Below are 27500 nucleotides of genomic sequence, written 5' to 3'. Positions count from 1 at the left end.
GCAGTGTGAAGGGAGCTTTGTTCTGCCTCTGCCCGTGCTATACTTTTCATACAAGTATATGATGCTAACACTGGGTGTCTGAAATAGAAATGGCTTTGTTCCACATCACTGCCATTGCTCACCTCGAACACAAAAAATTGTCACTAATGCCTTTCCCCTTGAATCTATATTTTCCACTTTTTCCACCTGGCTCGCTTGTCATGTTGTGATTACACTTTAATAATTTTGCTTGCCCCTCATTGGGTCTTTGCTTTTGGTTTCCATGTAGGGGTTGAGTGTGATGGGGGTGAACTGGGTGAGGGACTGAGGAAAGCAAAAGGGTGAGTGGGAGTTGAGGAACGTGGCATGCTTGTGAGAAACTCCAACATCTCTATTAAAACAATCTTCCACTGAAACACCGTGCCCTAACTTGCTGCTTCATACCCCACCCACTGTCCACACTCAACGTAAAGATGGCCTTCTCTAAGCATGTACAATCATACTCGCCCACTGTCGGGCCCCCTTTATGAAGACTACCTTTCTCTCGTGCACTCTTGCACTCTTTCTTCCATTGTTTACTCTGCCCACGCTCTCATCTTCACTCGCTCGGGCATGTTTGTTCAGATGCACACCAAAATTAAGACAACATTCCCTCTCTATGCATTTGACAGTTTCAGAAATATAAATGCAACATCTGCACGAGATATTCCAATTACCCATCATATAAATATTCTTATAGGGATTATATATGCTAAAACAACTTTCAATATGCATTCATTTTTTCAACTCAGTTAACTTAATTTTGCAATTAACCTATTTTACTTTATTACATTCTCAATCACATCATGTAGAAATAAGCTTGCAGTTGTGGATTTGCAGATTCCAAAAGTACCATTAACAGTACTTTCAATAAAAACACAATTTGATTTATACAGCCAATGTCAGTCATTGATTCTCACACTATATTGTGCATTACTTGAGATAAAACAGCATATCCTCAGACTCCATGTGAGCACCGTAGCAGGAGATCAGTGTGTGGCTGCTAGCAAATTTCCCATGGTGGTAGGCACACATGATGAGAGACAATTGTATGACACTGGCAACTTTTACAGGAAGTAAATACAAGACTTGCAAATGATTGGCTGAGGTATAAGTTCACATTAAAGAACCAGGGGGAGATGAGGATTTTTTTTGTGCAGCTAGTTATGAACTGGAAGGTTCTGCTTGAACGGATGGTGGAAGCGGATTCAATAGTAGCTTCCAAAACGGAATTGGATATATACTTGGAAAATATTCGCAGGTCTATAGGGAAAGAGCAGAGGAGTGACTAAGTGGCTAGTACTTCCATAGAGCCGGCTCCGGCATGATGGGCCAGATGGCCACCATCTCTGCTATATCATTTTATAGGAATGCAGCCCTCACAACTGAACAGGATTGGAACATACCAACATGTCGTAGGTGGGACTATAATCAGCAAACTGCTACCATTTTTTTTAAAGGGACTAGTGAGAATTACTGTAACTCTTAGGCTTTTTCACTTAGCCAGTTGATTTATACAGGGTAACAAATGCAATTTATAGCAAATATGAAAATTTAAGTAATTTACAAAAAATATATTTATATAGAAAATTGCTCAACTCAGAAGTACCATACATTGCTACGTGAGGCCTAAAGTCCATTCATGACCTGGGCTTTGAGTTCACTGTCTGTCCTTGGTGCACATGTGGCTGGTCTTGTGAACCATGCCATGGTAGATGTACTTTCCTGGGGAGGGCAAGCAGGGAAAAAAAAACTCTCGCTGCCTACTATCTGTCTGTTGTGTGCTGATTTCTGGCTCACCTGTCTCCAATGCACACATGCTAATTTCTGCCATGCACTCCCTCGCTCATATATATATTTGCCACTCCTCGGCTTCTGCTGCACTCACTCTGATCTGTCTGCTCTTTTTTACGTAATTCTCAGTTGATCTCAACCTTATTACCTTTCACACATTCCTGAAATGTGTTGACTTTCTGGTACTGACTACTAATATCAAGAATTAGCGACTGATGAGATGAACAGCAAAATATAGTAGGGAACGTAAGGACATTAAAAAAATAAAGGCAGATAAATTATATGAATGCCAGATAAATGCAGATGAGGGAGTTTATTCAGCTCATTTTAGTTCATCCATCGAGAAGAAATAAAAACTTGTGTCATATCATCCACATACCTATTGATCTTTATGCCTCTAATAACTCTATCTTGAAGAGCTTTCCAAGTGTTGATCACTCTTTTCGCGAAGAAGTGCTTTGTGACATATGTCATTAATTTTCTTTTTAGCAGTTTTAACCTGTGCCTCTTGATTTTAGTATCTGACATATACTTAAGTAACACTCTCCTATGACGTTTAATATCTTGTATACTTCTATCACGTCTCCCCCAGACACCACCTGAAGGAGCTCCAGTTTTTCTTTGTAACCCAACCTTTAAGAAAGATTGGATGGACTAATCAAGTAAATAGCAATAAATGGAAAAGATGAAGGAATTAGTGAGATGGAAATATTATACCATCTAGCCCATGCCTATCCTGCAAAGTGCTATACTCCTGTTTTATTAGACACAAAACAATTTATTTTAAAAAATTGGAAAGAAAGCCAGCCATATCATGCTGGGGTTTTCTGCCCTGGAACCAATAACTTGGAAGCAACTGCAACTACTCCATAATTGACCTCCAAGAATTTACAAGCTACTGCATTTACTTACCTGTTTACTTAGCCTGTTTTGCCCAATTCCCCTAAGAGTACTTGAGAGTATTGGCCTTAAAATGACAGGTCATATTAACAACAACTCTATCTTAGCAGCTAACCATTGCAACTGAGCTCTAGACTACTTAAAGCAGTGCCACAGGAGATCACCTAGTAATTTTTTAAAGCCATTGAACTGATATCCCTCGTGCATGTCTCTGCTAATTTACATTTTCTGAGAAATGCTGAATTAATGTCATAGTTTATTTTGAAATATAGAAATTGTATTTTAGGGAAAAAAATGCAGTTATCTAGTTTTTCTCAAATAATTTAAAATTTGGCATGAAACTCAAATATGCCTTTACAGATCCCTGCAGTAATCTAACCGGCTGTGATTGTTGGAGAACATAGATATAAATTGATAGTTACAAGCCTGATTAGTTTCCTTCCTAGTTGTGTAGACATGTCCATATTTGACCCATTGAGAGATCAAGTTAATGAACCATGCCTTCTCCCTCAGTTTCTAATGGCTGAAAAGGTGCACATGTTCATGGAAGGACATGACCAAGTTCCTGTTCCCTCCACAATGGAACATCCTAATGGTTGGCTTAGATTAAAATTAACATGCCAGTTGTATTTATGAGTAAATGAGTTAGCATATGTTACACCTTCGCAATGGTTTTGAGTGCAGTGGGTTGGAACAGTAACAATGTTACTTTCTTATACTGTGTTAATTACACTTATTTTCTGCAGTCTTCTATTCCTGCTTTAAACTTCAGTTATTTAGAAACAACATTGTAGTCAATATTTACTTCAGTTTGTGGTGTTTCTATTTCACTTTTTGTTACACATACAGTTTACTTTTTTTTAACTTTTCATGGGTGAACTTTTCCAGAATTGGGTTTCAACAGTTATCAGTCCACCTTGCTGTCAATTTGACTGCAAAGGCAAGACTACCTTCCACTTACTTTATTGTTGCAGCACTTTGGGCAACCATTCAGGGCCTTTGTGAATGCATTCTTAACTGATGATTTGACTGTAAGGGCAAGCTAGGATCCATTTGCACAGTCCATTTATTGTTTCATTTACAGGTGTATCTGTGGTTTTGGTCTACTTGTAATTTGGTCAGTCCATCACACTGACCATCAAGCTAATCCTAGAATCCAGGCTTTCTGGCTAACCTGCTGATACCAGTAGAGACACCTGAAATACTGCGAGTCAGTTTGACCTTTGTCATGGATCTTGTTTGCTTTGGGCCATGCACAGTGATTGGGCTGTGTTATTATGCTGTAGGGATGGTTGTGGACTTTTTAGGTTGGAAAGGGTTAAATGGCTTTTGCTTGCCACTGTTCATTTTTTTCCCTTTTGTTTTTATTGTACTTTTGGGTTTTTAGGTTTCGATCTCAGTCCTTTCCACGCAGACAGCTCCCTCTCTCCCTTTGGTAAGCAGTCAGACCCTCTCGCCACTCTTTGCGTGTTCACGTGTTAACATCAGTAGTTTGTACCTGGGTGCTTGTATGTCTGCTTGCGTTTTCATAGAAGATATTCACATGACATCACCAGTCTATTCAACAGGTTACTGGTCAAGTGCTAAAATTTTTTTTAGCATTTGTGAACGTAAAATCCAATAAAGAATTTTTTTTTTGCTTTCCTGCCTTTTAATTTTCTGAAATTTATCTGTAAAATGCATGTGAAAATCAGTTTGCATTCACAAAATATCTCCGAAGTAACAATTGTGATCTTAGATTGTCCTGCGTCATATTTTATACCTACTTAAACATTTGTATTGCTGTAAAGATGTAGTAACGAGAACAAAAATATGTTGAGGCGTGGGAGTTTTTGCAGTGACTATTGGTAGTCTAAGCATGTACAAGTCATGTCACTGATTCTTGATTCAAATTCCATCCATGGTAATAAGCGGCAAGGTTTGCAAAAGATTAATTTTGTTTGCACCTCAATATATATTTGTAAACTGATTTGGCAATTTGTTCAAAAGATTTCCAGTCTGCTATATAAAAAGTATTATGGTAATTCCTAATATCCAAGTTGATAAATGCACCATGTGGTGTGATCCTGAGCCTTACAGAGTAGACGGTCCTAAATTTGATGTCTGGCCTGTGCTGACTAAGCTGACCTCAGGTGGGTTTGCAGCGTGGCGCCATATTGTTCTCACTACTGATCACTACCAATAGCCCCCAACCACAGTGGAAACTGTGCACTTGCAGATTTTGAGTGAGGTCAGCATTGGGCTTGACTGTAATAAGCTCCAATGTTAAATAGCCTATAGAACTTCAGTGTGAACAGCGGCTGCCTGGAATGAGTTACTGTAGGGTTGTCAGCACCCAAGTACTGTATCCCAGCATGTGTCAAGTCCCATCAACAGATGAGAATGAAAATTGGGTTATAGGAGATTTTTAAAAGGACACATAATCATGATCAATATCACTGGCACAGAATGAAGTATATTAATGGGTTTGGGGAGTTGATGCTATTGTTTCCCAGCCAAGCCATGCACAAGGAACTGAATTGGCTTCTGTTAATTGAAATTTCTGGTAATCAGCTAATGATTTGTTCATTTTGTTGCGTGTCCTGCAGTGTTGAGTAATGAGATGGTGTCATGGTTGCAAAAATAAAGATTAAGCTGAGCTAATTGTGAATATTGCAGACCTTAAGTAGAATTTGTGTTGACCGTTGCCCTATGCATGGTTTTTCTGAATTATGATGGCACAGTGCATACCTTCTTTCAAATCTTTAATCATAGATTCAGTGCAAGTGGATTTTTTTGCTAGATTTCTTTTTCATATTATCCATCAGAGCGACCTACAAAACCTTTAACAGTTCATGTAAAGGTTTCCCAGTCTGTATGAAAATAGCATGCTCCAACTGGGATACTAGTTAGAATGGGATAAACTGTTGGGACAGTTGGGTTGGAGCAGAACTAAAACATTAAGAAGGAAGTACATACACAGAATTAGACTCAATGCCCTATTAATAACATTAACCCTGAGAATTTTTTTAGAAGGCAAATTTATAAGAAAAAAGATTTGAAAATATAGTGAGGTAATCTATTTGTTTCGCAATCTAGCAGGCTTGGGTTACCAGGACAGCCATGTCTTGGGCCTGCTAAGTTCAGTTGGAGATAGCTCCGCAAAATGCGTCACAGAATGCAACTCCAGCCAACCAATGTGGAAACAACTAGCTACAGTCCTGAGATGACTCTGTGTTCCTAGCTCAAGTATGTGTGGAGTTCAGAAGGGTTTAGTAGGGAAGAAAGTGGGGGGTGGTGGGGAATCCTATTCCAAAGTTAAGCTGTTTATGTTTTATGCTTGTTTTTGTTGCTTGGTTTCTTAACGTATGCCTTAAAAATGTGATTGCTTTCACTCATACATCTTTCACCTGTGTGAGCAGGTTGTTTCCAGTTGTGGATTTATTTAGAGCCATGTATATAGCATTTCCGCTTTTCCACTGCAAGATAAATTAAATTTATCAATAAATTAAATATGTCGAGACTAATGATGGTAGAGTCGGATCTACAGTTTTGTGTTGTAACCAAAAGGCAGGCCTGTCACAAAATTGATCCCTATTTGTTACTTCCTCAGAAAGTTGGTGAGAATTGTGCTGAGCAAAGTCTGAGATACTTCAGTTTCATTCCTGTTTCAGAAAGTGATGGCTCGTCCTATATTTAAACTTTTGTGTATAAAACACGAGATCCAAATAATGCCACAAGTTTCAGAGGCAGACAGAACGGTGTTGAAACTTTGTTGGTACTGTGCAGACATTTTAGATTAATTCAGAATGTTGACATTCCAGTATGGTAAAGCTCGTCTTCCTGACATGCACCATTCATGACCTTTGTGAATGCACTGTTACTGGTCTGGTTTGAGTACTGGCAGTTCATTGCTCTCTGGTGTACTATTCTTATAGACTGTACCCCAAATACATTCCCCCTCCTTTTAGTTCACTGGCCTATAAAAAGTAATCATTATGAGGGGTGGAACTTGGCAATAATATTAGCTTTCAGAGCCCAAGTATTCCCTAAATTTAATTCATACTTTCTGGGGGTATTGAAAACGCTTAACTCGGATTTATCACCATTTAGGAAATGGACAGATCTTAACTGAAACAAGGTTCCTTCTTGAAATCTAAATTGCAAATGATTTAGCTGCTGATATTGAAAGCTCTCTAAAATTAAGAAAATCACTCTAAATTGAATTTTAGCTTTTTTGTTACATTTTGACAATTTTCTCTTGTCCTGAAGAGAGTGGCTGAAGGGGACCAGGTGCTCTCCACTACCTAATCCAAGTGACCTTCATTGATTTGTGAACATGGCCTTGTCAGCATTAGCAGCAAATTCTGTTGGGATAGAGTGTCTGCAGGCACTGATGTCAATTATAACACCCCGACTATCAGACCAGCAATGCTATGTAGGATCTCTGGTCTGCATAGCCTTTACCAACTGAGCCATTGGGAGAGCTTTAGCTCACTCCTTAGAATGACCTTCATAATTACAAATTACTATCATTTGTGAATTATGTGACCTAGTGGGCTGAAAATGACATTCAAAAGCAACTAAGCCATCATATATCAGTGGTGTACCTAACCAGAAGCATTGTTTGTTGCAACATGATGTGGGCATAGTCTGTGTTTCCTCAACCATAAACAAAGGATGTCTCACTATTGTGTTGTGCTCCACCTTGCCTTTGAATAGGAACAAAACTCAAATCTGTGACTGAATTTGATTGCTAATTGAGTTGAATACTGAAATCTGTCATTGCTTGGTTGTGAATGTTAACATTACTTGGTTGTGAATGCTCCCGCTACCAGTCATGTTTGACTGTTTTAGGTCTGTATTTGTTATTTGACTAATATGTATTTTTTAAAATTGTTTTCTATTTTTCCTTTGAGAAAGAAAAGTAAGTTGGTCATGTAGACCTGAAGTTTGAGCAGGCAACCTGAATTTTTTTGTTCCCCATTTCCCTTCTGTTTTTTGTGATTGAAATCAACTCCATTTTTGCAAATTTGTAACTGCACAAAATTTTGTTCGGTAACTTATCACAGTGCTCCTTTCTTTAAGCTGGGATTGACATCTCATCCGTTGCGGATGAGCTTTCAACCAATCATCCTAATGAGAGCTCAAAGCGAAATCAGCCTTTCAATGATGTTCCAGTGGAGGGTGCCCTCAGCTCAGATCTTGACAAGATTGTAACAGAAGGTATGTCTAAAAGCATTATGTAAAAGAGATCATGGAGGGAAAATAGAGAGGATTGCTTTTGGGTTTTGCTAAAACTTTGATTAATAGGATTACAGGGCAATGTATCGTCTATGATCTTTGTATAACCAGATAACAGAGTATAGGTTTGTGTTGTGGTGTTCACAGAAGGAAATTTTTAGGTACTTCATGATATAAAGTCTCCCCAAATCACCTACAGCTGTACTTTCAAGCTGACAATTTGCTCAATCATTCCCTTTCTTCCCAGAAACACTTTTATTCCTCCATCTTGATCTTGCATGGTATGTCCTCAACATTGGTCCCTCATGTCCAAGGCAGACATAAGCATATTTTAAAAATTTTATTCTTTCATGGGATGTGGATGTCATAGGCAAGGCCAGCACTTGTTGCTCATCCCTAATTGCTCTTGAACTGAGTGGCTTGCTAGGCCATTTCAGAGGGCAGTTAAGAGTCAACCATATTGTTATGAGTCTGGAGTCAAATGTAGGCCAGACCACATAAGGAGAGCATAGTTCCTTCCCTAAAGGACGTTAGTGAACCAGGTGGGTTTTTTTGACAACCAATGATGGTTTCATGGTCACTGAGACTAACTGTCAGTTCCAGAACTTTGTTAATTGAATTCAACTTCCACCAGCTGCCGTCGTGGGATTTGAGCCCATGTCCCCAGAGTCCCCTGGGCCTCTGGATAATTAGTCCAGTGACGTTACCCCTATGACACTGTCTCCCCTCACACAGTTAGTTTAGCCATCCGTTACCAGATCTAGCGGAACCATATTAGACGCAATCAGGCCTCTCTCTGCCAAAACCATTCATCACTCCAGGCTCATGCTGGAGAGCAAACATAACCCCCAACTTATTTTCTCTACTACCAACTGCCTTGTAAAACCGCATTCCTTTCAACGTTACCTTCAAGTGCGAGAAGTTTGTAGATTTCACTTAAGATTGAGTCCATCCATTCAGTTGCCTCCCTCCTTTCCCTTGCCTATTCAACCCTGAAACCGCATCTTTAATTTTTCTTTTGTCTTCTCTTTGTGTCCTCCCCAAACACACACACCGTCCATGAGATCCTCCACCTGCTCCTTGATTCTGTTTCCACTCAGCTACTTATCACTCAATTTGTCTTACTGGCCCTATGCTACCTAACAAATTAAATAAAAACAGAATGCTGGAAAAGCTCAGCAGGTCTGGCAGCACCTGTGGAGAGAGAGAGAGACAGAGTTAACTTTTTGAGTCTGTATGACTTCTTCTGAAGAAGAGTCATACGGATTCAAAACGCCAACTCTGTTTCTCTCTCCACAGATGCTGTCAGACCTGAGTTTTTCCAGCATTTTCTGTTTTTATTTCAGATTTCCAGCATCTGCAGTATTTTGCTTTTACTTGACAAATGGTTGCCTTCCGTCAGATACTGTGTACACTCTTTCAGAACTGCTGGCCTCAAAAACAAACCTGCTCTCAACCCTTCTTTGAAAGCTACTGTTCCAGCTCCAACCTCCCTCTGCTCTCAGGTTTTTGAAGGTGTTGTCACTTCCCAAATCTGGGCCAATCTTTTGCAGAACTTCGTGCACAAATTTCTCCAAATGTTTCTGTCCCATAATAGCACTAAAACAGCCCTAACCAAATTTACAAATGACATTCTCTGTGACCATGGTGTATTATCATTCCAAATCCTCCTCAACCTTAGTGCTTGTCTAATGTTCAGTCTTAGATGAGCAACACTTATCTCCAGTTAAACATTGGGAAGACCGAAGCTACTGTGTTCAACTCCCATCATAAACTGCATACTCTTGTTACTGATTCCGTCCCACTCCCCAGCCACTGTCTTTGTCTCAACCAGACAGTAGCCTCGTCTTCAGATTCAACCCTAAACCCCATGTTCTCTCCATCACAAAAGGACTGCCTACTTCCATCTGCATTGTATCGCCTCCCTCTGTCCCTGTCTCAGCCCATCTATTGCTGAAACCCTCATCCATATCTTTGTGAGCTTTAGATTCCACTATTCCAATGCTGACCTGCATTTCTCTTGTTCTCTATGTTCTGTAAACTTTAGCTCATGCAAACCTCCGACCAAATCCTACTCTGTATCAAGTACTGTCTACCCATCGCACCTTTGCTTGCTGACCTCCAGTGGTTCCTAGTCTACCAATGCCTCTGTTCTCTCACTCATGCCTTGCCCTTCCCACCTCTGTAATCTTGCTCAACCTTGAGCCTCATTCTCCATGGTTGTGCCTTCAGCCACCTCAGCCCCATGCTCTGCAGTTCCCTCTTTAAACTCCTCTGCCTTCCCACCTCCCTTTCTCCCTTTAAGGCCTTGCTTAGCACCACCTCTTTGACTAGCCCTTCCTAGTATTTCCTCCTTGATGTGTCCATGTTGGTCTGAGGACACCTGAAGCGCCTTGGATGTTTTTCTTCTGGTAAAAGCAATATTTCTATTGTCACTAAACTTAGCATTGTAATTTTAAAGTTTTTTTGTGGCCAGTTGTCTCATCTCTCAAAGCTGCTGACTCTTGCTGCAGTATTCTAGAGTGGAATTTTCCACCATTTGAGAGGGTATTGCAATGTTGCTTTTGTTTGCTTACCAGCTAAAAGTAGATTTTGAATGCCTGTGTCATACTACTTGACTGTTCAAGAAAGTATTGGAATCCATGAGGAGTTGATGGCCAAAAGACCGCATTCATTTAGGCATTTAAGAAAGCTGCCCATTGTTTTACTCAAGGATAGACAGAGTGCTTTCTAAATGGTGAAAATTGCTGAAAAAAGAGACATACCTAAGCTTTTCGTCTTGCACTCATCAAGATACTTCGCAAGAACACCAATATAAGGGGAAAACAACAATTTATACTGTATGTGAAAAGAGTGCTGATTGGTGGCATTGCCATGGAGAATGCACCAGTGATGATGACTGATAGTTAACTGCCAAGCATTGTTTGAAATTTAAACCATGCAGTTTGACCCTAATCAGATCATTTTACACAGTATATCACGCAAACTCACGAACAGGCTTAAGCCTGTCACTTTCAACCCTGAAAAGTGCCCACTCTACCTCATTAACCTGGAAAGGGCAAGGTATCTCAAAAATTTGAGCAACAGGCGAAGCTAGCTGTTTCACGCTGTCACTATGCAGTGACAACACGAGTGGTATTTGCCACTAACAGGCTGCTGCCGTCAAGCCAAAAAGATGTCCTGCCTATCACACAGATGAGTAATGTGGGAAATGAATTTCAGTGCCAGTACAACGCTAGATATGTAGGCCGTACGTCCCAAAGACTGGCGGATCGTATCAAACAGCAGGTCTCAGCCGCTGTTCGCAACGGGCAGGGTACAGACTGTACCCAACCAGCCCGTGCTTGCAAAACTCAAAACACCGTGTCCAACATTTAAATGTGATTTCACGATTGGACAACATTTGCGAAATAATCCTCAATGTGCTAAGAATTATGCTGACAACCAATTTAGGATTGTCAGTTGGACTCAGTGTGGCGCATTTGCATGTGCTGGAAGCTACATATATTAATGCACAGGGCCATGTTCTTTGCAGACAGAAAGAACATGTGCACATATTGTGCCTGTTTCAACTAAACAAAATAAGTGACAGCCATTCGTTGACTCATTCCTCAGGGCAATGCCTTGACCAATCAGGGTCAAGCTGCCTGGTTTAATTTTCAAACAATGCTTGGCAGTTAACTGTCAGTCACCATTGGTGGTGCATTCTCCATGGCAACACCACTTGCCAACCAATCAGCACTCTCTTCACATAGGGTATAAATTATTGTTTTCCCCTTATATTGGTATTCTTGTGAAGTGTCCTGATGAGTGCAAGATGAAAAGCTTAGACGTGTCTCCCTTTTTCAGCAATACTCAAAGTTCTGTACTACCAAACGACTGAGAAGCTAGAAACAGTGGAAGTCCAAAAAGACTTGGGGATGGGGGGCACTGTGGGGATGGGGATGGGGATGTGTCCATGGACATGTATGATTAAATTGTCATGGCGAGGTACAGAAAATAATCAAAAAGGCTGATGGAATGCTGTCCTTTATATCTAGAGGACCAGAATACAAGTGGGTAGAAGGTATGCTATAGCTATACAAAGTCTTGGTTAGATCGCGCCTGGAGTACTGAGAGCAGTTCTGGGCACCAGTTCTTGTTCTATTCCAGAAAGCCATTTGATGAAGAATAGAACTGGAACCAATCTTTACATGCTTGTAGAGTTACACATTGCAAGCATATAGCTCCTCACCCAGCAACCACAGATTTAATCTGTATCCATTTATAGGAGGCTCACATGAATGTCCAGTAATGCCCAGTACCTATGTACAATTAAACACAATTAATATTAACACACCTTACAAGGATATACTGGCCATGGAGGGCATGCAGCATAGATTTACTGGAATTGTACCTGGGCTCCAAGGGTTTAATTAGGAGGAGGTATTACACAAGCCATGGTTGTATTCCCTGGTTAAGGAGTGATTTGATCCAAGTTCCCAAAATAGGGGTGATTTGATCCAAGTTCCCAAAATATTAAGGGGAATAGAGTATTTGGAGAGAAATTATTTCTGCTGGTTGGGGAGTCTAGAACCAGGAAGCATAGTCTAAAATTTAGAGCTGGACCTTTCGGGAGTGAAATTAGGAAGCACTTCTACACACAGGCTGATAGAAGTTTGGAACTCTCTTCTACAAATGGAAATCAATTGTAAATTTTAAAATTGAGTGTTAAAAATGTTGTTATCCAAAGGTATTAAGGGATAGGGGGCAAAGATAGGTTTATGGAGTTAGTTCTCAAATCAGTCATGAGCTCATTGAATGGTGGCGCAGGCTAAATGGCTTACTTCCATTCCTATTAAGCCTCATTATGCTTGTGGTGTGTTAACGTTAGGGATTTATTTAATCGATAAATAAAATGTTCTTTCTTTATTCAGAACTAGCACAAATGGAGAGTAAAGACGTACAGCAGCTCTTCACAGACGTTCTGGGATCACAGGGAAATCCTCCACTTTCAGAACCAACATTGGGTGGTATCAGAACTGCCTCCGAAAGCCACCTTCTTACTTCTCATGGGTTGGGAGAACTTATCAGACCTTCAATATGCCAACGATCTCTCCTTCCTGGTGAGAGAATACATACTTTTTATAGTTAAGTCTTGTGTCTAGCAAGTTCCATCAGGCCATTCAAAAAAGTATATGGCTGGAACTTGAATTATTTGGTTGGGCTTTGCTGCCCTTTTTGTTCCCCCATAATATGGCTTGACTTCTTCTAGTTATTCGCCATTCATGTTAATTGTGGCAAGCTCCCAAACATTTCCTTGTGATGTTCTGCGACCCTGCCCAGAGTGCTTGCACTCCATCTCTCCTTAAATTGTATAACACAGCTATAATTGAGTAGAATACTGTAGATTGGGAAGGACTTGGGTTGAGGTGATACAGGTTTGGTGCGTTTGGATGCCTACAGGTGGGCCAAACCAAGGGGGCATTTGGGTCAGGTTGCCAAGTTCTACTGTATGGTTCTTCTGTAATGGAAAACTCTGCTGCCTGTGCCTTAACTTGCATCAAGTCCCGTTCCCCTATCGCTCCTGTGCTTGCTGACTTACATTGGATCCTAGTTAAGCAACACCTTGGTTTTAGAATTTTATCCTTGTTATCACACCCCTCCATGGTCTTGCCTCTCCATATCTCTGCAATCTTCTCTATTACCGCAACCTTCAGACATCTGCTCTCATCTAATTCTGGTGTCTTGAATATCCCCAATTTTAATCACTCCACCATTGGTGACTGTGCTTTCAGTTGCCTAGGCCCTAAGCTCTGGACCTTCCTACACCTCTCTACCTTGCTTTCCTCCTTTGTGGTGCTCCTGAAAACCTACCTCTTTGATTAAGCTTTTGGTCATCTGACCTAATATCCCCTTATGTGGCTCGGTGTCAAATTTTGCTTCATAATACCCCTATGAGATGCATTGGGGCATCTTTTTATGTTACGTGTGCTTGATAAATGTAAAATGTTATTGGACTGCCAGTGCCTCCTGTTTGGTCTGCATGAGTACTTCCTCATCTGCCAGGATGTGGAAGAGAAGAGTAGGAGAACTTTTGGAATGAATGAAGGAAGACCTTAAGTTGGAGGAAAGAACTTCATAGAAGTGAAGTATTCGGGGGAAAAAGAGATTGTTTTGGGCTTAACAATGCCAGTCACTTTAGCTAATATGGTACAGGCAACTCTTATTTTTTGGGCTGATTCCCACCAAGCATGAAGCCTGGAATTAAGTTGGTTTTGCTTATTGTCAAAGGTGGACAAGCAAATTGGGAGCTTAAAATATAAAACAAAAATAGCTTCCTCCCCCTCTAGCCCTCCCAAGAGATGTGGTGGCAACACCTTAATGATGCTCCCTCTTATCTGGTGCACTCACCTGTTCCCCATTGAAAATGTTTTCCGCAGGATGTGAGGAGTATCACCGTTGGGCAACTCTGCTTCCTCTGCAATGCCTTTTGCCCACTGCCTGCCTCTACTATGCTACCTCTTGGGCTCTGTTCCTGGACTTCAAGCTACAATGTTGCCCCCGCTGGAGCCACCTAACCCTCTCCCTGATGCACACACCATGCAGTTCTTTCCAGGCTCCTCCTTGGGGATGCCCCACCCCCCATTCTCAAATATTCTAAGGCACCAGCTTCAACCTCTTACTCCCGCTCTGCACTCAGCAAGTAGTTGCATGACCCTCTCCCCAGTCAGTGTTTCTGGAAGCTAGCCATTCCCAAAATCATCAAGTGCACTGGCACTGTGTTATTTGTCCCCAGTGCTCCGTACCACCCATCCTCACGATTATTATTAGGTACTGCCTTTCCTGTTGCATAACTGTCAGGCATGCAGTACCCTATGATATTAAGTTAGGTGATATGGTCACCAGCCACCTGTGAAGGAGCAGGTAAAATATTACAAAATGATGTAGATAAAGCATATGTGTAGAACAATGGCAAATGCAATTTAACAAATTGTGCAGCAGTACATTTGGGATGCCAGAATGGTGCATGGAAGTAAGGTCTAAAAGGGGAAGAGAAGAGGTAGATGAGCATAAGTTATTTTTTGGGACTATGGTAAGCAAAAAGTAGCTTATGCAAAAAATGTGATTGAAAAGACTATTGGGAGACTGGACTCCATCATGAGGGTTTGAAAATACACAAGCAAGGAAGTACTGGTGCAGTTACGTAGAGCTGTAACCAGATCTTCCTTAGAATATTGATTTCTCTGTTGGGAGACCCAGCTTAGGATGGATGTGTTGGCTTTAGAAAAGATCTAGTGGTAATTCACCAGGATCTTATCTAAGGTGAAGGGACTGAGTAAAAATGGTACTGGACAAACATGGGTTATATCATTTGGAGATGCAGAGCTTAAGGGATGATCTGATTGAGATGTTTCAAGTAAGGCGAATTGACTGTAAATAAAGGAAACAATTCTTCCTACTCGTACTAGAATTCAGGAACAAGTTGACAATCTTAAGAATTCAAACAAAACTGGTTAAAAGTGAATCTGCTTCACACAAAGGATGTGAGAATGTGGAATGTGAACTGAAGGGAAATAATTATAGCTGGTCTAGCTAACAAAAGCTGTTGCTTCAGTGTTTATGTTAGGTTAGTTATGGAAAGTAAAATGTGAATAGTGGGTCATGTAATCTGCATTCTAATTAAGACATTTGGCACTTATTTTCTGGGTGTGTCTTGTGCACCTTGATACTGAAGTGTGTTTGTTTTTGTTTCCTTTGATTCTGTAGGAGGGACAATGGCAGTTGCTATTGGTGGTCCTCTGGCACAGACTTCGGGTGCAGCTGGAGAGTCATTTCCCAATATTTGTCAGTCACCATTTCTGGAAAGCAGGTAAACTTTTTGAATTCAAATACAAGTGCATTGGATGTTATTGAAATATTTGAAGCTGTTAAATGGTAGTTTCCCCCTCCTTCCAACCCCCATCTTAGTCCCAATATGTGCTGGCAGAAAGAGGTGGTGGTGTACTGGTATTGTCACTGGACTAGTAGTCCAGAGACCCAGGGTAATGTTCTGGGGACCTGGGCTCGAACGGTGGAATGTGAATTCAATTTTTAAAAAACCCTGGAATTAAAATGTCTAATGAATAACCATCGTCGATTGTTGTAAAAACCCATCTGGTTCACTAATGCCCTTTAGGAAAGGAAATTTGCTGTCCTTACCTGGTCTGGCCTACATGTGCCTCCAGACCCACAGCAATGTGGTTGACTCTTAAATGCTCTCTGAAATGGCCTACCAAGCCACTCAGCTCTCAAGGGCAATTAGGGATGGGCAATAAATGCTGGCATCGCCGGCGACGCCTCCATCCCATGAACAAATTTTTAAAAACTTGTTGAATTAATGAAAAAAATAAACTTGCAGCCTGATTTACAAAGCCATCTTGATACTGTCACCAAAATGTTTTTTCAGCCTTCTGGGTGTGTCATATAAATGTAAAAATGTATTGCTATTTTTGAGCCTCTAAACCAAGCCATTGAGAAATCATGCAGGTTGAGTTTGCTGAGCCATTGTAGAGTGGACACTCTCTGCCCCTAGAGAGAAGACTGTTAAATCAATTCCAAGCCAGTTGGTGAAGTATGAAACTAGGCACTTATAGGAGAGCCTCTAAAGGAGGTGCAGGAACAGAGGGACTTTGTTGTATATGTACATAAGGCTATTGAAGATGGCAGGGCAGGTTGAAAGAACAGCTAATAAAGCATATCGTATCTTAGGCTTTATTAATGGGGGCATTCAGTACAAGAGTAAGAAGGTCATGTTGAACTTGTATAAGACACCAGTTAGGCCTCATCTGGAGTACTGCATCCAGTTCTGGGTGCCACACTTGAGGAAGGATGTGAAGGCATTGGAGAGTATGCAGAGGAGATTCACAAGAATGATTCCTGGGGTGAAGAACTGTAGCTGTGAGGATAGATTGGAGAGGTTGGGACTGTTTTCCTTGGAGAAAAGAAGGCTGAGAGGATAGAGGTATTCAAAATCCTGAGGGGTATGAACAGGGTAAATAGTGAGAAACTGTTGCCACTCAAGAGAGCATCAAGAACTAGAGGGCACAGATTCAAAATAATTGGCAGAAGGGGTAAATGTGATGGGAGGAAAATTTTTTTTCACCCAGAGGGTGGTTGGAGCCTGGGACAAACTTCCTGAAATGGTGGTGAAGGCAGGTTTGATCGAGGTATTCAAAAGGGAATTGGTTTGCTACCTGAAAAGAGAGAATGTGCAAGGCTATGGGAATAAAGCAGGGGAGTGGGACGGGGTGGCATTCTCTTTCAGAGAGCCAGTCAATAGGTCGAATGGCCTCCTTCTGCACTGTAAAGATACAGTGATACTTGATAATTGCACTATTTACAGCATGCAGCATTACATAAGCCTGCTTCCTACCTACTATTCCTGTGTCCCATCTGTCTCTCATTATACTCTTTCTGAGTCAACCAAATAAACGAAAGCAACAAAATCAGGGGTAACATAAACACAGCCCTTAAGTTAGGTTAGCTGTAAAAAAAAACAAAGACAAAGTTTAATGGAAACTTACAAACATCAAATCAAAATGTGATTAAAGGGGTTGATAAAGCACCCCAGTCGCCGCGGTGCCCACCGGGTGTGGAAGGCCTCGACGGTGCAGGCAGACACCGCATGCTCCCTCTCCAGGGACATCCGGCCACGAACGTGGCCGCGGAAGAGGGGCAGACAGTCGGGTCGGACGACCCCCTTGATTGCCCGCTGCCTGGACCTATTAATGGCCAACTTGGCCAAGCCCAGGAGCAGGTTCACGAGGAGGTCCTCCTCCTTTCCGGCCCCCCTCCACACCGGGTGTCCGTAGATCAGGAGCATGGGACTGAAGTGCAAACAAAACAGTAACAAAAGGTTTTTTAGATAACTTAAAAGGGAGTGCAGCCTACAAAACCCTATATAAACATGGTCCACGGACTCCACAAGACCACAAAAAGGGCAGGTATCCTGGGAGTCCATGAACCTACGCATTCTGCGGTTGCAGGGGACTGCTGCATGCAACACCCTCCACCCCAGGTCCCCGATGGAAAACGGGAGGACACCTCCATAGAGGGCCCCCCAACGGGGACCTCCACCACCAGACGGCAACAAGGCACGCCAGGGCGTGTCCGGGTGGCAGGCGAGGGCAAGGAACAGTCTTTCATTATATGTGCTCTCAGTACTTAATTAAATAATGCCCTTCACCTGTGTACCTTAACAATATAGTTAACATGCCATTAACAAGGACCCCACTTGCTTACCGAGGTGTCAGCTGTGGCTCAGTCCATAGCACCCTCGCCTTTGAATCAGAAGGTTGTGGGTTCATGTCCCACTCCCGGAAACCAAGAACTGTGATTGTACTCAAAAGAGTTGCAATCTGTGACTGTTGATAACTCGAAAGAGTTTCAAGAGGTGTCAGCTGTGGCTCAGTTCATAGCACCCTCACCTTTGAATCAGAGGGTTGTGGGTTCATGTCCCACTCCCGGAAAACCAAGAACTGTGATTGTACTCGAAAGAGTTGCAATCTGTGACTGTTGATAACTCGAAAGAGTTTCAAGAGGTGTCAGCTGTGGCTCAGTTCATAGCACCCTCGCCTTTGAATCAGAGGGTTGTGGGTTCATGTCCCACTCCCGGAAACCAAGAACTGTGATTGTACTCGAAAGAGTTGCTTATAAGTTCAAGGAACTTAGGTGCAGATTTGCAGGAACTGAGGTGTCATCGCCACCAAGTGTGTGTGCAGAAGTAATGCTAGAAATTAACCAACTAAAAGATGCCACTTGCTGGCCCAGCATACTGATCATTTCCTGCTGTTTGTTTCCTTAACAGCACCCTACCTTCTATGGCACTGGCTTTAAAGGTTGTTTTGAGCTGAATGGGAATAACCCAAATAACCTGTCTACCCCTCCGGGTTCCAAAAATGAAGAGCGGTTGCCTCGTTGGTCAGCGATACTGTCCTGGATTAGAATCTGTCACAGAGCATTGGGTTGATTTTTCCTTCGCTGATGTGTTATCTTGAAGCCACACCGGCCCAAACAGACTGTTCACCTCAAACCCTTCCTCCAGATGGATAGTGACCAGTCAGTCAGTGCATTGTAGATGTTTAGCCTTTGCTGGGTGCATCACAGTACCAGGAGCTCCTCATGAGTGGCATGATGAGAAACACAGCTGAGTGTAGAATTTGCATTGCTACGATCCCCTTGACCACATTTAAACATGTACCATAATCCCATCTAACAGTTGTTCCACCAACTGACGATACAGCAGCGACTGTTTACAAATTAATGGCAAATACTGAATCCTGGATGTGAGGAGTGTTCTCCTAACCTAGCCTTCCAGCAGCTGTCATTGCAAGTCCTTAGAAATTATATAACTGATAGTTGCTTTCGGCCTGGTGTAAGACTTATCTACAACAGCTTGTAAAGTACCAAACACTGAAATTGTTAGATACAAAACACTTTTGTTTGATTTGCAGGGAAAGGAGTATACCTTTCAGCCCAGACAGTGGGGAGCAACAAAGCCCATGGACAACTCCAGCAACCCCAGCTACCCCTACCACTCCAACTACCCCTACCACTCCGACAGAGGGAGAAGGAGATGGGCTCTCCTACAACCAGCGAAGTATACTGAGGTGGGAAAAAGATGAGGCTTTGGGGGAATTATCAACCATATCACCTGTTCTCTACGCAAATATCAACTTCCCGAACCTGAAACATGATTACCCAGGTATGATATCTGGCATAGATTCCAGTTTATAGGATGAGTCCATGAATGAGAAGCATGGACACCACATACTATAGTTTTAGGTGTCTTATAAATTACGTAAATAAGTTGTTGTTATTCTTGTAGTTGCTAATTGTAATTTTAATTGCTGGCAATCTTAAGTGGCTGTGTTCCCTTGATCATTCCCTTGATTTTGAAAAAATATTTTTCTCCAGACTGGGCAAGTCGTTGTAAGCAGATCACTAAGATTTGGAGGAAAGTTCCAGCAACTGATAAAGCACCATTTCTGGTAAGTGTTTATTTCCCTTTGGCACATTGTCTTGAGATCTCACCAGATAGTAAAGACTTATGGAATTTAAGCTGATCTCAATCAGGGAAACTCATGTTAAATCCTGCCTGCATTTCACTCTACACTATAATTGAACAAGACAGTGATGGGAAATTTAAAAGTTATCAACTGAATAGTTCAGTAGCTTCAACCAGAGCTATTTGGGTATGCAGAACAAGAGTGGGATTTTGTAGGCATTTACATAACGTAGTAAAATTCATTTTGATCAGGTGCTATCCACAGTGACACACATTTAATTCCTAGACCAATTAACTAACAGTTTGGGTAATACAGGAATATTATTTTTCACCCATTAGCTATAAAAGTTGACTTATAGATATAAAGGCAAGTGACTTATACATAGAAAATCATAGAAATTACAGCACTGAAGTAGGCTGTTGGTCCAACCAGCCTGTATTGGGTTTACCCTCCATGTGCACAAATCATTCTACAACATTCTGAGAGATCGGATATATAATTTGGACAGCCAAGGGCTGATTAAGGATAGTCAGCATGGCTTTGTGCGTGGTAGGTCGTGTTTAACGAACCTTGTAGAGTTTTTCGAGGAGGTTACCAAGAAAGTAGATGAAGGAAAGGCTGTGGATGTTGTCTACATGGACTTTAGTAAGGCCTTTGACAAGGTCCCACATGGGAGGTTAGTTCAGAAGGTTCAGACACTCGGTATCCATGGAGAGGTTGTAAACTGGATTTGAAATTGGCTGTGTGGGAGAAGACAAAGTGGTAGTGGATGATTGCTTCTCAGACTGGAGGTCTGTGACTAGTGGTGTGCCTCAGGGATCTGTACTGGGACCATTGTTGTTTGTTGTCTATATCAATGATTTGGATGATAATGTGGTGAATTGGATCAGCAAGTTTGCTGATGACACTAAGATTGGAGGCGTTGTGGACAGCGAGGAAAGCTTTCAAAGCTTGCAGAGAGATCTGGACCAACTGGAAAAATGGGCCAGAAAATGGCAGATGGAATTTAACGCGGAAAAGTGTGAGGTGTTACATTTTGGAAGGTCAAACCAAGGTAGGACATACACAGTAAATGGTAGGGCACTGAGGAGTGCAGAGGAACAAAGGGATCTAGGAGTTCAGATACATAATTCCCTGAAAGTGGCGTCATAGGTAGACAAGGTTGTAAAGAAAGCTTTTGGCATACTGGCCTTCATAAATCTTAAGGAGTTGAGTTACAGGGAAAGATTAACCAGGTTAGGACTTTATTCCTTGGAGCGTAGAAGAATGAGGGGAGATTTGATAGAATTTTACAAAATTGTGAGGGGTATAGACAGAGTAAATGCGAGTAGGCTCTTTCCACTTAGATTAGGAGAAATAAACACAAGAGGACATGGCTTTAGGGTGAAAGGGGAAAGATTTAGGAGGAACATTAGGGGGAACTTCTTCACTCAGAGTGGTGAGCGTGTGGAACGAGCTACCATCTGACGTGGTAAATGTGGGCTCACTCTTAAATTTTAAGAATAAATTAGATAGATACATGGATGGGAGAGGTCTGGAGGGTTATGGACTAGGTGCAGGTCAATGGGACTAGCGGAATAATATTTCGGCACAGACTAGAAGGGCCGAATGGCCTGTTTTCTGTGCTGTAGTGTTCTATGGTTCTAACAATAATTTGCATTTATATAGCTCCTTTAACGTAGTTAAATGCCCCAAGCCGCTTCACAGGAGCGTAATCAGACAGAGAAATTAGACACCGAGCCAAAGAAGGAGATGTTAAAACAGGTAACCAAAAAGCTTGGTCGAGGAGGTAGGTTTTAAGGAGCATCCTAGAGGAGGAGCCTGAGTGAAGTGGTTTAGGGATACAATTCCAAAGTTTAGGCTCTTGGCAGCTGAATGCACAGCTGCCTAATGGCGGGGCAAAGGAAGATGGGGATGTACAAGAGCAGAATTGGCAGAATCTCGTGTTCTTGACAGGTTGTCAGGCTGGAGGAGGCTACAGAGATAGGGAGGGGATGAGGCCATGGAGAGATTCAAAGGCAAGCATGAGAATTTTTAAATTCAAAACATTGCTGGACTGGGAGTCAATGTAGGTCAGCAAGTACATGAGTGATAGTTAAGCTATAATTGGCACGAGTTAGGATAGGTGGAAAACGGGAGGCTGACCGGGAGAACATTGGAACCGGCATTGTTCTGGTGCAAAAAAGCTCCAATTTGTGAAGTCTTTGTATTTGTCTTTCCTCAACCTGTTTATACTAGTGGTAGTGGTTGGATCTTAGAACACTGTATCTGATTGCAAAGAGTCAAGAAAATAACAAGTGCTGTCCAGGTTTTTTAATGCTTGGGATGAGGGCATTGTTGGCAATGTTGACATTTATTGGTCATTCCCAGATGCCCTGAGAAGATGGAGGTAGGCAGCTGCCTTGAGCTGCTGATAGTCTTTGCAGCTGAGTAGCTTCCTAGGTTACTTTGGAGGGCAGTCAAGATTCCGCCATGGAGTGGGTCTAGAGTCATGTATTGGCTGGATACGATAAGGATGGCAGGTTTCCTTCCGTAAAGGACACTAATTAACCAATTGCTTTTATACCACAATTGGACAGCTTCATGGACACTTTACTGATGCCAGTTTTTTTATTTCTAGATTTTTTTAAACTGAATTTAATAATCGTAAAGCAGATGCCATTCTGACCAGTGCACTGAAATGGTTTGCCCAGAAGGCCCTGCATGGATACAAAAACTGCTCTATTAAAGCAAATTAATTGATGATATACGAAATTCAGATCCCTTGCAAGAAATATAGTTTAAAAAAGATTAGTTACTATGCAACACAGATGGGAGCTCAAACAGGCATGAAATAATGCCTGCAGTCTTTGATTTTGGTGTATCATGACTTTGGCTGGCTTCGAAGTTGAGTTATAGGTCTATTTAGTCTTTGATATGAATTGACATTGGCCTGTTCACTCCACAGGTCAGGTAAGAGGACCCCATGACTGAAATCAACTGCTGGTCATCTGTTCCACACACACTTCTTCAGATGATAAATATTATTTTGATCTTCAACATATTATTTTGCGTCTAACTCAGAATCTTTCTTGCTTTTCAGCAAAAGGCCAAAGACAACAGGGCAGCTCAGCGCATCAACAAGGCACAGAAGGTAAATTAGTTTGACCTGACATTGGAAATCTAACTTGGGCCTTTATCTGGAACATGCCTAAATTAATTGACTGGTTTAATTAGAGGGAAACTGAAGATAAATGAAGTGTCTTGTGATTTTTGAGTGTTATTAAAGGCGATATCTATGTACTTGCAGCTTTAGGTTGTCTCTTATTAATGTGTATGTTGAAACCTGTACCATAAGACATAGGAGCAGAAATTAGGCCATTCGGCCCATCGAGTCTGCTCCGCCATTCAATCATGGCTGATAAATTTCTCAACCCCATTCTCCCACCTTCTCCCCGTAACCTTTGATCCCCTTACCAATCAAGAACCTATCTATCTCGGTCTTAAATACACTCATATACTGAATTACTTTGAAGTGTCTCGACAGTCCTTTGTACTCAAAGGTTTGTTGGAAAGTGAATCTGTCCCATGTTTTACAGATCCAAACTTTCATCAGGCGTTCAAAAGACTGCTGATGTTTGTTTCTGGTTTTGCCATTTGAGGAGAACAATGTGTCGGTTCTTGTAACAATTAACAACAACATGTAGCTGTGTTTAGCTGCTAGATTTTTCCAACTATGAATTGATATTACATACCTTGAGGTTGTGTTTAAATGTGTTCTTAGATCTCTCTCGTTACCCACCACAATATCCTTGTTTGCATTCAATTGCCAAATTGACTTGTCCTGATGAATGCTCTCTGTTCTCTCCCTCACCCAGAATATATTAATATAAAATACAAGGCATTCTGTTTTTTTTTTGTTTTCACAGCAAGTTGATATGCAAGGTAACAGGCAGCCCAAAATTGAGAGACAAGATGCAAAACAGGATCGTAAACCACCTCGTCATCTGCAAGCCCTGACTCAGAATACTGCAGTGACTAGTCTCACTCCAGCGACGTTAGTTGGGGGGAATTCGGGCTCCCCAGCAGAATTGAGGATTGAAGGTTTAGGCCAGAATGCTTCATTACACGGTAACAAATCATTTACTACCTCGACTAACGAATTTGTCAAACTGCAGTCAGCAAGCCCAACATCTACAGACTCCAGCAGTGACTTGTTCCCAAAACTGCACATGCAGTCTGCAACTGGAATTGTAGCCCAGGATCCTTTTGGGCATCCACTTACACCGTACCCTCAGGAACCGAACATTCAGTCTTCCAGTAATCCGAGTCAAGCACCAGCATGGAACAGCTCCCACCACCAGTCAGGTGTACCTCGTCCTGTTGTTCCAGGCCGACCACAACTTAACTCTTCAGAACTGCATTCTGCAACACCAGGGATGTCGCACCATCAGCATCCTCTAACTCCAGACTCTTTCCTCCGATCTAGAGTGCTTGGTGAGTCACATGATAGCCACACAGTTGATCAGCCTTTAGGAAGTCCAGGGTTTCGATCATCACAGTCGACAGACTGTTACGCAAAACCACCTGAAACTTCAACATTGCCACCATCAACTGGGGAACAGTTAAGGCGACTCTCAGATCCAGACGTTGGAGCACAACAGCCCAGAAGTGAACAGTATGCAGGAGTTATGAGGCAAGAATTGAATGCAAACTCCTTGGCCTCTCTTTACAGAGCTGCAATGTTGGATCCGAGTTTGAATGTACGGTCACTGTCTGATGGAAGGGACAGAGATATCTTCAAAGCACCTTTAACTCCCAGATCATCATATGTGGACCAAACACCCATAGTACCTGCTCAGCGTTCTCAGGAACTACATCCCCAATCTCAGGGTGTCTCACCACAGACTCAGACTGATTTGTACCGGCAATCTCCTTCGACACCATTTTCTGATCCGTATCATCAACCTCCCTTGACACCACGACCATCTTCTAGTGAAAGCTGCTCTCCGCTACCTCCTAAATCCCTCCCTTCTGATTCCCTCTCCAGGGTACCCATGAGTCCACAGTCTCAGTGCAGTTCACCATTGACACCCAGGCCACATTCCAATGAGACATTTCCTCAGTCTCCCATTGCTTCTAGATTCCAGTCACCAGACCCTTATTCTAGGCCACCTTCAAGAGATCCTTATGCTCAGCTTCACAAACCACAGAGATCCCAAATGGTTGACACCAGTTTCAAATCCTCACCAGTACCTCACGGGCAGCCAACTGGTACCATTCAGCATTCAGCAATGTTTTCTCAGCACAGTGACCCACATTCAAAAGTTTATGTAATGCAGCCTCAATCTCCAAGGCCTCACTCTTTTGACCCATGTGCCAAGACATTTGCCAGTGGTCAGCCACAAAGTCCATTTCCATTCACTTCATCACCAGGTGATATGGTTAAAGAAACCCATTCTCAGCAGTCAGTATCTCAGATACCACGAGCAAATAATTTTCCACAAAGTCACCTGATGGGCAGCCAGCTCAATACAAGTGATGCTCATTGCTCTCAACTCAATGCCAGTAATCAGTCAGGACCTCCAGATACAGCATCTATTGCAAGAGATGAAACTTTCACCAACATGCCTTTACGGCCATCCTTGATCAAGCAGGATGCACTACCTTTACAGCAAGATTGCTCATACCAAACTTCCACCAGCAGCCGCTCAGTGAGTGATTCATCCCCATCAGAGAGAAGCAGCGAGAGTTCCACACAGGTCCATCCTCCAGCATCACCCAGCAGAGACTTGCACGAGCTTCCATTTAACAGGGGAGCACAAGCTGGAAATCTCAGTCAGACAGAGCTGGAGAAACAGAGACAGGTTAGAATCTGTAGTATTGAGTTAAGCTTGTGATTGCATATACTTGCCAACCAAGTTATTTTAAGTTAGGATCATCACGTTTGATTATGATTAACTGTTGTAATCACAGTAGACCACTGGGAAGCATATGATTAGAAAAATTGAAGCATTAGCAGTTAGCAGTGTCAGCTGTGGCTAAATGGGTAGCATTCTAGGCTCCTCGAAGTCAGAAGGTTGTGGGTTCAAGTCACACACCAGAGAATTGTTGCACTGCCTGAGGTGCTGTATTTTGGCTGGGACACTAAACCGGGCCTTGTTTCCCCTCTCTGCTGGATGTAAAAGATCCCAAGACACTATTTTGAAGAAAAGCAGGCAAGTTCTTCCTGCTGTTCTGGGCAATAGTTACCCCTCCAATCAAAATCACTAAAACAGATTATCTGCCATTATCACATTTCTGTTAATGGGACCTTGCTCTGCACAAATTAACTGCCATGTTTCGTGCATTACAGAAGTGACTAGACTTCAAAAGATTACGTAATTAATTGGTTCTAAATTGCCTTGAGGTCACAATGTGTATATAAATGGAAGTGTTGTTTTTCCCAGTTGGGTTGCTTTTCACAGTTAACTGATTCAAATTGGATTCTTGTTTGCAGAGTTCTCGATATAATTTTGTGCACTCTGGTGTGGGTTGAGATGACCCAAGCAATCTGATTTTGAGCATTGACCAAACTTATCAGTCACTTTGGAAGGTAGTGTTGCGGAGCAGGCTTAGAATTTGACTTCTGTGATCGATGAATTATAAACATTTGCTGTTATTGGTACAGTTTAGATCTCCATAGAATGGAGCTGTTCACTGAAAACATATGACAGAAGAAATTTTGTTGAAATGCAGTTCCTTTATGTATTATTGTCCTTTTAGCGACAGAGGTTGCGTCAACTTTTGATACGCCAGCAAATACAGCGGAATAACTTGCGACAGGAGAAGGAACAGGCAGCCGCATGTGGGGGTGGCACTTCAACAAGCAGTTGGCCACAAGAAAGTTCAAGCCAGCCCCATGAGCTACAGACAAGAGCACCACCTCCATACCCCCTCTCCCAGGTACCTACTTGATGTTGGTTGTCTGGCATTTTCAACAACTTTCTAAATTTTCTCCTGTAGACCCTTTCATCAGCTGATATCTGCTTTCGGCTTTGTTTTTTCCTATCTGAATTTATTGACCAGGTGTGGATTTTACTAATTTGAATAGCTAACGTAGCAGCTTTTCACATGTAAGAGTTTCTAAAAAAGTCATATTTCCTTATCACCACCTCCAACATTCACTCTGCAGTCTCATTTTGGGAGGGTAGAGTCTTCCATTTGTCATTGCAGATCCTTCTGCAGCCACGTTCTGTAAGTCACTAGCCTTTCTATAGCTTTTTTTAATTCGTTCATGGGATGTGGGCGTTGCTGGCTAGGCCAGCATTTATTGCCCTTGAGAAGATAGTGGTGAGCTGTTTGAACTGCTACAGTCCATGTGGTGTAAGTACACCCAACACAGTGCTGTTAGGGAGGGAGTTCCAGGATTTTGTCCTAGCGACAGTGAAGGAATGGCGATATATTTCCAAGTCAGGATGGTGAGTGGCTTGGAGGGGAACTTGCAGGTGGTGGTGTTCCCATGTGTCTGCTGCCCTCATCCTTCTAGATGGTAGCAGTTGTGGGTTTGGAAGGTGC

General features: G+C 42.1%; 1 protein-coding gene across 13 annotated transcripts in view; it reads left to right on the top strand.

The window, feature by feature from the left end:
- The window catches only part of kmt2d (lysine (K)-specific methyltransferase 2D), a 235081-nt gene that overhangs the window by 111882 nt on the left and 95699 nt on the right, over nucleotides 1-27500 (top strand). For 12 of the 13 annotated variants that reach the window (XM_078534392.1, XM_078534388.1, XM_078534391.1 and 9 more), the window contains 9 exons: nucleotides 4100-4147; nucleotides 7780-7917; nucleotides 12852-13040; nucleotides 15685-15787; nucleotides 19410-19660; nucleotides 19873-19946; nucleotides 23047-23097; nucleotides 23873-25810; nucleotides 26709-26888. In XM_078534392.1, coding sequence (XP_078390518.1) covers nucleotides 4100-4147; nucleotides 7780-7917; nucleotides 12852-13040; nucleotides 15685-15787; nucleotides 19410-19660; nucleotides 19873-19946; nucleotides 23047-23097; nucleotides 23873-25810; nucleotides 26709-26888 — 2972 coding nt within the window. The remainder of the gene's footprint in view (nucleotides 1-4099; nucleotides 4148-7779; nucleotides 7918-12851; nucleotides 13041-15684; nucleotides 15788-19409; nucleotides 19661-19872; nucleotides 19947-23046; nucleotides 23098-23872; nucleotides 25811-26708; nucleotides 26889-27500) is intronic. The other variant, XM_078534393.1, reaches the window with a different exon arrangement.

The sequence above is a fragment of the Cetorhinus maximus genome, chromosome X (assembly GCF_964194155.1).
Source record: "Cetorhinus maximus chromosome X, sCetMax3.hap1.1, whole genome shotgun sequence".
In the NCBI taxonomy this organism is placed as follows: Eukaryota; Metazoa; Chordata; class Chondrichthyes; order Lamniformes; family Cetorhinidae; genus Cetorhinus; species Cetorhinus maximus.
The sequence above is the reverse complement of the archived record's forward strand: the minus strand, read 5'-3'. Positions and strand labels throughout refer to the sequence as shown.